Here is a 12,101-nt window from a genome sequence, read left to right as displayed (position 1 = left end):
TGAGGAAAAATGTTTTAACAACTTTAAATAATACAAACGAAATATTTTACATGAAAAAGACGATTTATCTATGTAGTGTCATTTGGTTTTATTTTGAAGTGCAGCCCAATTTACATGTTTAAAATTTTCAAAGAGAAACTTGTTTAGGGACCCACAAAGGCTTGGACCAGTCCTGCCACGTGCTTTCTGTGACAGGTTTTTGGTTCAAATCCCAGACATGCCCCCAATTTCCAAACCTCCTGCCAGTAGATATATGGCAGGGGTCGGCAACCTGTTCCCATCAAAGAACCATTATTATCCGTTTCCCACAGTAAAGAAAACACTGGGAGCCACAGCAGCTGCGGCGTTGTGGGCGGGACCTACCCTCAGACAGCAGAGAGCTGCTCACAACAGGTGACAGCATCCAGTACCGGTCGCTCGTGTACGTCAAAGTTATCTTTCATAAGACGATAATCAATAAAACGATATATATAAAATGGATCCAGAAGTTGTAGCCCGTCTCTGCCTACAATATTTTGATATTTTTCACCCTGTTGGTGGTTTTACTGAGCAGGTGCCAATTTTGTCATACGTTTCTTTTTAAAACATGTTTAGACTGTTCAGAATACAAATCCAGGAATTAGAATTAGCTTTCAGATGTACAATTTATGTAGTAAAATATAAAGCATTTTATTTAAATATCCAGTCATTACTTTACAAGCACAGAGAGCCGCATCAGATGGATGGAAGAGCCGCATGCGGCTCCAGAGCCGTGGGTTGCCGACCCCCGATCTATGGAGTGTTCGCTGGATAAAAATTTCCTTTTTCTGAAAGGCTGAGCTTACCTCTCTTCTTTTACCCTCTGGAACCCTCTATCCTCACTAGTGAATTAGTTCATCTGGTGTCTGTTATTGCACTGCTTTAGTCACTTTAATTAATTCACATTTTTGTGCATGAACATTTCACATTGTATATATTTGAATTGCTGCTATTTCTCATCATTCTCTTTTGTACCAAAATGCCAAGACAAATTCTTTATAGCTGCATGAAACTATTGAGCGTCTGCTTGGTTGTTCAGTTCAGTTAACTTAAATTTAAGAATGTGTTCCAGCATTGCATTCTTCTTACTGAAAGACATGCTAGTATTTATTCCCATATCCCAAACATTTTCATTTTAAACATTAATCCCATGACATTGGGTTCAGTCTTGTAATTTGCAGCTATTGAGTAAGGCGACCTGAACGGACAGAATACTCTTTGTGTTTTGCTTTCCGCGATAAAACTCACCAGCCTTCAGCCTGATGAGTCACATTTTCGCACCTTTAGAGAAACGTCTCCAGGCCTTGAGGAAAACGATTGTGCAGCTGAATTTATTAACTTAAAGACGAGCATTTCACCACAGAGATAGACACATTCACCCCGACGATGATTCACCCTGTGAGGTGGTATAAAGGGAAGGAAAGTAAAAGGCCATTCAATACTGTTTCCACAACTACCAACGTGCTGCGAAGCAATAACAGGTCTCTGGAGTGAGAAAAACAAACACTCAGGAAGATGTTGTCATTGGGTTTTCTAATTTTATACATGTGTGAGATATTTTTATATAGCCCAGAAGGTTCAACGAAACTCAAAAGCAAAAACAAAACCTACAACGAAAGTAATAATAGAAACGAGGGAAAGAAAATAAATAAATAATAAACTTTTGGAGGGCGGGGTGTTACTGTGACTGAGTGAAACAAAGATGGCGATAGCTTGTTTGAAACAGCTTTGGCATCAACTTTGGACTATTTAGTCGTGGGCTTTTCTTTGAGTCAAGAACAGATAGAGGTACTTAAGTCCTTTATTTAGAAAAAGGATGTATTTGCACCTTCGACAGTGTATGGTGGACCACCCCGTTGATTGACATCTGTGGCAGTGAGAATGTCACGTTGTTGTCCAATAGCATGTGGAGACAGTTTGAAGGACAATCGTAGACTCCGCCCCACGACTGAGCTCTGTCTATGGGTCATGGCATATATTCACATATATGGGATGGCTTGCCAGTCCATGCTTTATGCTTTGACTAAATCGTGCATGACTAGGCCAGTGAAAGGGTTTCTTTTAGAGGGGGCTGTGTTAACAAATAATAACATTAAATCTCTTGATTTCTTTTTATTAACAAAAAAGTAAAATTTTTATTTTACAAATGATTTTCTGTTTCGTTGTTCATTGTGTGAATGGAGAACACTTGGGATAAAGATGGCCCCCTGATGAGTCTTCCTCAGCAGGAATGAGACAGTCTGACGCCAGGAATCCTCCTAATGACCCAAACACTGAAGCAATAAAACAGCAACAACAAAAACACACTGCTGAGATTTTCTCTTCCATCAAACCCGACTAGACTCTCTTCACCCCGACTCGAATGACATCAGTGAGAGAACGCGTTGCTTGGCAACCTGCTCAGCCGTGTTTACATGTCGTAAAAGCAGAACTCTGACCCCTCCAATCTCCACCGTCACCATGGCAATGGATGACGGGGGTGGGGCTAACACAAGTCCCACCCACTGTTCTCTTAACTCTGCACAAGATTTTTCCATCAAACTGCTGAGTGGGTATCCTTGAAATAAGGTTTTTTTTTTTACGTTTACTGGACTAATTTCAGGATAAGATTTTCATTAAACAGGTTTGTTATATATAGTAATCACATAAAATTACAATTGTTAGACTTTAAAACATTTTAATGTGATTTTTGTGTGCGTTGTGTAGAAGAATCACATGAGTGTCATGTGGAAGAAGCCAATAAAACCAACAAACAAGGACATTGGATTAAAGTTAAAATATCAAGAAAGAAGTCTAAATATTTTCCAGAAAATGATCAAATAATGTTGAGTCGCGTTCTGAATACGAGGCAACATCCAGCAGTGTCTCCAGAGGATCTCAGAACATTTAGATTTAAATTTTACCGTGTCTTCCTTATTTTTATTTTATGCATTAAAATCTTCAGAAAACAGAACAATTTGTGAAGTAGAATAAGAACAGAGTGGCTCCAACTCCTGAATTTTACTGATCAGATTTATACAACTCTCCCTGATGGAACGAAAAACACTTTTATTTTAGGTTCATGAATACATAGATGCTACATCACCTTTAAAGAGAGCAGATTAACCAAATTCCTGTCAGATGGAGCAGGTTTAGAGGGAAAACAGTGACATTTAGTGGAGTTTGGGTTTCAACATAATCCAAACAACTAAACGAAACCAAATGAAAACATTGATTTGGATTAAAACACGCCCACACAGCTGCTCTTATTGCCTTTTTATTGTCTACAGGGATGTACAGCAAACAGTCCAGCACCGTTGCTGATAGCCTCCAAGAAAAGGTGCTGAAAATCGAGTCTAGAACATTTATCGACAGGTATTAAAAACACGCTCGACTCCCGCCTCCTCTTAACCTGGTTTCCACAGAAACAGAACCACTCAGTCCTTAAAAAAAAACAAGAACAACAACAAATAATGTGGGTACCTTTGCATTGGCACAAATAACAGCAGCAGACGTGAGAATTTACTCATTTATTTCAGCCTTTTGGGGGTTTTAAGCTGCTTGGAGATCCAGATGTCAGGAAACCTTTTTAAAACAATCATGAAGAGATCAAAAAAACTTTTTCAACTTCAGTTTTGGATCTTTAGCTGCTCAGATATGAGTTTATTTTAGTCCACAGACACAAGTGAGTGACAGAAGACCTGTATGGTTAACGTTCAAGTCAGTCTGGTCTTTAGACAGAATCTAATTTAGAAATCCATTTATTTTTATACCTGTTATTTTTCTTTAGTTCTGGACTTCGGTTATTTCCATATTAAACACCAGCGAGGATAAACATTGCTGTTAATTTGCACTAGACTTGATGTGGGCGAGTACAGCAAGAGTACCATTATCAAAGCAACAATATCCATAATACGGTTCTAAAAAAGCTTGTGTGAATATTAAACAAGGTTCTTTTTGCTTCAGACATGAAGGCGTTTCTAATTACCTTTTACATGTTTAAGAGTAGGAAAGGAGGGCATAGGGCAGAGCCGTGGATGTCTGATGAGACCCAGGCCTCCAGGCAGGCCTGCAGGAGAGCTGAGCGGAAGTGGAAGCAAGACAAACTTCATGTGTCCTATGATATTTATAAAAAGTCACTTTTTGATTACCAGGAAGTGGTACGACAGGCTAGGATCAGATACTATGCCAACATCGTGGAATCAAATTCTCATGACCCACGCACTCTCTTTAAGGTGATTGATTCAGTACGGGAAACTGCAACTTCTGCCTCCAGGTCCACGGCTGCGATGGCCGGGACATGTGAAGATTTCCTTCACTACTTTGTGGACAAGATAGCGATGATTCGGGCTGCTATTGTAGGCCGCACTCCTGTTTTCGTGGCACCTATGCCACTTGGGGCAAACCTGCCAGCCTTCCAGACTATATCTATGACAGAGCTAGAGGAACTTATTTCTAAGCAAAAACCTTCTGGTTCCCCTTATGATGCTCTTCCCCCAAGGATGCTTAAGGAGGCTTTTTCTGTTCTGGCCCCTTATATACTGGTTATCCTAAACACCAGTCTGGCCTCTTGTGTGGTCCCCCTTACTTTTAGATGTTTATGTTTAGATGTTTATGTGCTTAGCAGACGCTTTTACCCAAAGCGACTTACAATTTTTTTTTTACCTATGTTGTGATCTGTGGGGGAAACCGGAGAAAACCCACGCATGCATGGGGAGAACACGCAACTCCACGGAGAAAGGCCGCAGCCGAGTTTCGAACCTGCGACCTTCGTGTTGCGAGGCAACAGTGCTAACCACTGCGCCACCATGCAGCCCAAGAGGGCTGTTGTACGGCCACTGCTGAAAAAGAAGGGGATGGAGGAAACTGTGTTAGCCAATTACAGACCTATCTCACATCTACCTTACGTAAATGCTTGAGAGGGTTGTATATTTACAGTTGGCTGCATTTTTAGACACTCATGAACTCTGGGAGATCTGTCAGTCAGGGTTCAGAGCAGGTCACAGTACTGAGACTGCACTTTTAATGGTTTTTAATGATGTTTTTTTTTAGCTTGTGAGGGGGGGGGGGGGATGCTGTCATTCTTTTGATGTTAGATCTGTCTGCGGCCTTTGACACGGTCGATCATGACATACTTTTGGATCGGCTACAGCACTGGGCGGGAATTACCGGTGCAGCCCTACAATGGCTATCAAATCAAATCAACTTTATTTATAAAGGACTTTTCATACAAAAAAATGCAACTCTAAGTGCTTCACAGATTAAAATGTCCCCATAGATCCCATATTCCCATCCCAGCCCCCCTCCCCAAGTATAAAACAATTGACAATTACACTTCCCCTCCCGCAACCAATTTCCAAGGTGAACGTACACTCACCCACACACTCGCACACACACACACACACACACACACACACGTGAACATCAGAGTAAACAATAGGCTGAGTTCAGATTAGTCAGGTAATGGACGACACATCATCAGCGGAGCCATCTGCCTCAGCAGCAACAGATCCACGGCAGCAGCCAAGACACCGGCCCATGACGCCCAGGGAGGGAGGGCGGAGACCCCCACCACTGCCCGGGCACCACCCGAGAAGCGCCCCGGCCGCCGCCGCCGACCACCAGCCCCAAGGCAGAGGGCTCCGCAGAGGAAACACTGGAGGATTAAAATATATAACTGTAAAATAACAAAAGCTAATATGGATAGAAAGTAACTGATAAAACGTGATTATAAAGATAGTAAAAGAAAACATAATCATGTAAAAACACTAAGATGTAACAAATATGACAAGCGATACAGTTAAACAGACTAGATAAATAGTAATTAGTTAAAAGCTAAGCTAAGTCCCGCCTCCCTTTTTTCCATTTCTTATTGAATAAGTAAAATTAAAGTTTGGTGGGGAGGCCTCTGTGAGAACAGCAGGAGCATTTGAACTCAACCATGTTTCTGTCAAAAATACACATTTAAGGTGATTATCTAAAATTAGGTCATTTATAATAAAAGTTTTGTTCAGCAGAGAGCAAACATATAAAAGAGCCATATTGATAGCAACTAAAGATGGAGTGACTGTGTGATTTACTGGGGGTGAGATTCTTGACAACTGTTTGTCCAATGGATCAATATCAAAGCTTGTAGATGCCTTAGAGGATGTGTGCTCCTGGATGGCTACAAACTTTTTACATCTGAATGACGCTAAGACTGAAGTAATTGTACTTAGCCCTGGCATGTCTACACGCCCATGCAATGCTGTGAATCTGGGCCCTTTGGCATCTAATGTGAAGACCACCATCCGAAATTTGGGAGTACAACTGGACTCAGCCCTTAAATTCGACGCGAAAATCAACCAGGTTGTGCGATCGTGTTTTTTTTACCTTACGCTGACTAGCCAGAATTAAGCCCCTGCTGTCCAGAGTACATCTAGAGACTGTCACACGCTTTTATTCTTTCAAGGCTCGACTACTGTACTGCAATGCATTGTATGCCGGCCTTAGTCAGGGTGAGGTAGCATGCTTGCAGTTAGTACAAAACTCAGCCGCTAGGTTCGTGACAGGCGCTAGGCGCAGGGAGCATATCATCCCTTCATTGGCTGCCTGTGCAATACAGGGCAAAATTCAAGGTCTTGGTACTGGCATACAAGGCCTTACAAGGAACTGCTCCAGCATATCTTGGCAACCTTTTGCATAGACATGCCCCCTCGAGGGCCCCTCGCTCAGCTGGCAGGGAGCTGTTGATGGTTCCGCGCACTAAGTGCAGGTCACGGGGGGACCGTGCGTTTTCGGTGTTGGCACCTGCACTTTGGAACCAGTTGCATTTGGTGGTACGTCAGTCACCTTCATTGGGGTTTTTTAAGACTCACCTTCAGACCCATTTTTTTGTCAAGGCATTCCAGGATTAGAAATTTTTACCTGGTTTCGTTGCCCCGGCCTCTTAATCTTTTTCAGGATTTTATTTATTGTTTTTACTCTCCTCTCTTAATTATTTTTTTATGTTGGTTTTATGATTGCTATATTTCATTCTGATGGTTTTATGTTTTTATTGTGTTGTGTTCAGCACCTTGGGCGTCTGCATTGGTCGCAGAAGGGGCTTTATGAAATGAAATGGAATGACCGTCATCTGCGGTCTTCTTCAGAAGTGTGACAGGTGTTTGTGTGATTGTGTGACGCGTCTCTATCAGCTGTTCTACTGGTGGGCGAGACCAACCCGCATCTGTCAGATCTACCGGGTCGGCCACGCCCACCTCCGCTTTGGAGAAGGGAATCCCAGGTGCGAGACACCTGATAGGACCCCTCGTCTTTGTTCATGTTCCAATGTTCCCGTTTCCTTGTTTCTATAGCCTCCCTGACCCAACGCTTGAACCGGTTGTTCTCCGTGTTGATAATTTTCCCTTGATCCCAGTCCATGATGTGATTATTTCATTTGGATTGATCTGAGATGGCTGACTTGAGGGTTTGCTCCTCTGCTTTTTTCTTTGTTGTCCATGTGAGCCTTTCTGTTGTTTCGTTCTCGCATTCCTTCTGGTGCTCTTTACTTCTTGTGTCATATATTCCGGTTTCCCCTATGTATGTTTTATTGCACGACATGCATGGTATTTCGTAGATAACATTGCATTTCTTGTCTGCTTCTATTTTGTCCTTGGGGAGTACTAGTAGCTGTCTGAGTTCCATGTGAGGTTTGACGGTTGTGTTGATTTGTTGTTTTTTTGTGGCCCTTTGTATACGTTGTGACTCCCTGGATACATGGAATTGTGATGGTGTCCGTGTGCGTGTGGTCTGGTCTTTGTATTTGTTTTCTTTTTTTGGTCTGTTTTTTTTCTTTTTCTTTGTCTTGTTGTTTTCCTTTTTCTATGGCCCATTTTGGATACTGACAGAGGGTTAGTGCTTGTTTGATGTGCTCTTCTTCCTGTTTGCGGTCTGTTTCATCTGTAATGAAGCTGGTACGTTCGTATACTGGCCTGACTACTGATAGTTTGTGTGCCGTGGGGTGTTCAGATGTCCAAAGCAGATATTGGTCTCTATGCGTGGGTTTTCTGTATATTGTGATGTTTATGCTGCCGTCGTCTGTGTGGTGAATGTTCATGTCCAGAAATGCCATTGTTTTGTTTGTTTCCTTTTCATGTGTGAATTTTATGTTTCCCGTGTTATCGACCGTGTTCAGGTGGTCTGTGAGTTGTTGTGTGAGCCCAGTTTTTATTATTTCCAAGATGTCGTCCACGTATCTCCTCCAGAACAGGGGTCTGATGTGTGCAGGTGCTGTGTTAAAGACCTTTTCTTCCAAATCCTCCATGAAGAACCCACTCATTATGGCTGAGAGTGGGTCTTCCATGGCGAAAGCTTCTTTTTGTCTGTATATTTTACTTTTGTACTGAAAATATGTGGATTTTGCTACAAAATCTAACAGGGTGGATATTTGTCCGGTTCTTCAGTGATCTGTCCGTTTTTAGGCGTTCATGTACTATGTGTAGCGTGACCGACCTGGTAGATCTGACAGATCCGGGTTTGTCGCGCCCACCAGAAGAACAGCTGATAGACGCGTCACACAAACACCTGTGACACTTCTGAAGAAGACTGCAGACGACGGTCGAAACATGTAAAGGGTAACTCGAAACACCTTCATTTCCGAAGCAAAAAGAACCTCGTTTAATATTTAAAAAGAGGACATAATGAACATTGTAAAGGAAGCTTGTGTGAAGTCAGCACTTTAGGCTAAAACCTCAAACAAGCCATTTTCTTTTTTGTTTTGGGGATTTTATATTAATGTGCAAAATGAAGGAAGATCTGGAAAAACACAAAAAATTTTTTTAATAAAATGTATTTAAGCAAAAAGTTTCCTGGTATTTTTTGTTTCTACATTACTGTAAAAAGTCTGGTAAATCTCGTGCTGGTTAATTAGCCGTCTGAGCAATGATGAATATGAACTCAAACTCCTGTGGCTTTGTGCAAAGTTTGCTTCATAGCAGATTTTACTAAAAAGAGTCATGATGATGGTTTTGTAACTAAAACTTGAAACTGCCTCGTGGAACTTTTCCTTCAAACACTGAGTTGGCCCAAGAGATCCCAATAAATACGAAAGCCACAACAACTAAATGTACAATCTGAGTAAAAGCAAGATGGTAGCCCGCACGAATTGTGGTTAACCAGACAAAAGTGACTGGACTCACAAGACCACAGTAGAGTCCCTCGATGATGCAATCGCTGCTGTCTCACATTTACGTTTTTGATGTAATATTGGCATCACCTGCATTTAAGCAGGTCCAGTTGACCAGAATTTCCATTTGATGCTAATTGATTTTAGTTTTTTTTTTAAACTCCCATCGTCTTTTGTTTTGCGTTTCCGTTTTACTATTTTGTTCGACTTTCTGAGCCACCATGAAAACCAGTTTGACTGACAGCTCAATGACTGGAGTGGGGAGGTGGACTAACTGGGGTTAGGGTTAGGGTAACCCTTACCCTACGTTCTGTCCATGGTAAAGGCATTAAACAGCAGGAAACAACATCAGCTTATCGATGTAGAGCTAAATCCAGTAAGTACATAAAAGGTCAGTTCTGGTCCCAACTAACACTAATTAAATTAGTTCGTTTTTTACTGATTGAGCCTTGAAATGTTTAATCCTAAACATATTAATTAATAATAAATATTTGATTGAATCTTTTTTACTTTTAGAAAACAAAAGCTTCCACTCAAATAAAAAAATAGCCTATTTTCAATTTAAGCAAAATGTATCATGAACATCTGGTTCTCAGCAGTTTAAAATAAAAAAATAAAACACACGTTTGTATCCGGCAACATGATCCCACCCTGGATTTGTCTGAGTGGGAAAATAAAGCGGAACTACCAGGAGAAATAAATCGAAACAAAAAAATGATTCCAGGCGTCCTGCCTCAAGAAATAAACGCACTTTTATCAAATAAAGAATTGTACAAAGTTATTGCGTTTCCATGCTCTGTATCTGAAAGCCAAACTCTCCTAAAAAACTGCAAAAATATCTATACACTGGAGACAAAAACATCTTAGTTCTGTTTGTTTAAAATAGAAGTGGCGAATTAAAAGAAAGCCGATGAAATTCAACCACAAGGTGGCAAACAAAGAATGAAAAGTGCACTAGAATAAATGTAAAAAAAATCATTTGAAATCTTGAATGCAGTTTTTTAAATCATACAAAAGGAGTGAAAAAAGGTCAAAAAGGCGCCACAGGTTTGTCCAAAGGACTGTCAGCTAAATTTCATAAATAAAACATCCACCATTCTTCATGAGAGTGAGGCTGAATATGGGATTAACTGGCTTTCAGAGGTGATAACTTTCAGGTATGAAGGCCGAAGGAGGAAGAAAGGAGAAGGTAAACATGGCCGCTGTTTAGATCCGCTGGTAGTGTTGTTCAAACTTGTGTTATTAAAGCTCTAAAACTAAAAGTGTGGGCCACCAGCTCCACACCAAGCTTCATTGTCTCTAATCTGCAGCGGTGCGCCACGTCGAATAAACCATGTACACAAATAAAACCCCTTTTCTGTCAGCTGTTACACCTGCATAGAAAACAAAACAAATAAATAAACACAGAAGACCAGATCCGAGCCGCTCCCAACTCAAACAGTGGCTACTGTTTCCTCTAAAAGATAATACAGAAGTAGTATTGATGCAAGACTTGTTAATAATATTACTTTTTTTGTTTTGTTTGTGTTTTTTAGAAAAGAAAATCTGTTTCTTCATGAAGCACACTTCCTACTTCCTCCTGGTGTGCCGTGGGAACGGCGGTTAGTCTTCATCATCGTCGACCACGGGGTCCGTGTCCCAGCACGTGATGTCAATCTCTAAACACAAACACACCAGGGCCATTTCATTAAAGGTTCTCTAAAAAAAAATTATATTCTTAGACACATTTCTTATTATTTTATTTTTTCTTACGGGAACAAACAGGATTACAAAACTTGTAAATCACCAGATTCACCGATAAAACGGCTTCAGACAGAAAGAACACTTTAATTTTGCTCAGTCTTTGAAACAACCATGACCAAAAAGTGGCTCGAGGGCCATTTGCAGCCATTAGAGTGATTTTGTGTGGCCTTCCCAACGACATTTGTAGAAAAGAGAAATGTATTTTTCTTTACAGAACTAAATATTTAGATTCCAGCTAAATATTTATTTTGGAGCTAAACATTTTGTTTGCAAAATCAACATTTAGGTTTAGCCCCCAAATAAATATTTAGCTGTTATCAAAATATTTTATTTGGAAACTAAATATTTAGGAGGAGGCCTAAAGGTAGACCCAGGACACGTTGGGGGGACTATGTCTCACCTGGCCAGGGAACGCCTTGGGATAAATGATAAATGACCTGCACTTGTATAGCACCTCTCAGAGTAAGAACTCCAAAGCGCTTTACACTACAGTGTTTCATTCATCCATTCACACACACATTCACACACTGAACCGATTCCCCCAGGGGAGCTGGCTCAAGTGGCTGGGGAGAGGGAAGTCTGGGCCTCTCGGCTACTGCCCCCGCGACCCGACTGGATGGATGGACTGTAGCGTAGACAATCTACATACTAGAATTAACGCTGTTTGCTATCAGCTTTGTTAGATTCTGAGAAAAGATCTGACACATTAGCATATGAACTTATATCATGCATAAGTATCTAGGATATTAATCCAATCGATAGAAGTTCATACACCAACTGTCTTGGTCTATATTTTAATCCAAAGATTCATTTTTAATTTAAGATAATTAAATTTAATAGCAAAAGTTTATTTATTAAACAGAAGACTTAATGTATTCTTTGTTTATTCAGTAACCAAATATACACCTTTCTGTGTTTCATTTCAAAGAAGAGTCAGGTTTAAAAAGTTAAGAATTTGTTGCTAACAATTTTAAAGATGACAATTTGTAACAGCTTTGATATTAAAAAATGTTATTAAAAGCAAACCTGTGTCTTAATGGAAACTAAAATGAAATGCGATGTTTGGATGAATCTCAGAAGATTTCTTTCAGAGAGAGAAACGCGTTCTGGGTGGAAAATACTGTTTTGCAGCTAACTGAGTTGTTCTTAGAGAGAACAGCATACAGACGCCATCTGTCGGAAAGTGTCTACCTCACCCAGTTCAGGAGACCCTCTG

General features: G+C 40.7%; 1 protein-coding gene across 4 annotated transcripts in view; it reads right to left on the bottom strand.

The window, feature by feature from the left end:
- Nucleotides 1–10,516: 10,516 nt before the first annotated feature.
- dbn1 (drebrin 1) overlaps nt 10,517–12,101 on the bottom strand; it is a 94,682-nt gene continuing 93,097 nt past the window's right edge. For all 4 annotated transcript variants that reach the window (XM_070555954.1, XM_070555955.1, XM_070555956.1 and 1 more), the window contains one exon: nt 10,517–10,800. In XM_070555954.1, coding sequence (XP_070412055.1) covers nt 10,745–10,800 — 56 coding nt within the window. In that variant the 3' untranslated portion in view covers nt 10,517–10,744. The remainder of the gene's footprint in view (nt 10,801–12,101) is intronic.

The sequence above is a fragment of the Nothobranchius furzeri genome, chromosome 10 (genome assembly GCF_043380555.1).
Source record: "Nothobranchius furzeri strain GRZ-AD chromosome 10, NfurGRZ-RIMD1, whole genome shotgun sequence".
NCBI classification, from domain to species: domain Eukaryota; kingdom Metazoa; phylum Chordata; class Actinopteri; order Cyprinodontiformes; family Nothobranchiidae; genus Nothobranchius; species Nothobranchius furzeri.
This window is presented reverse-complemented; position numbering and strand designations above follow the sequence as displayed.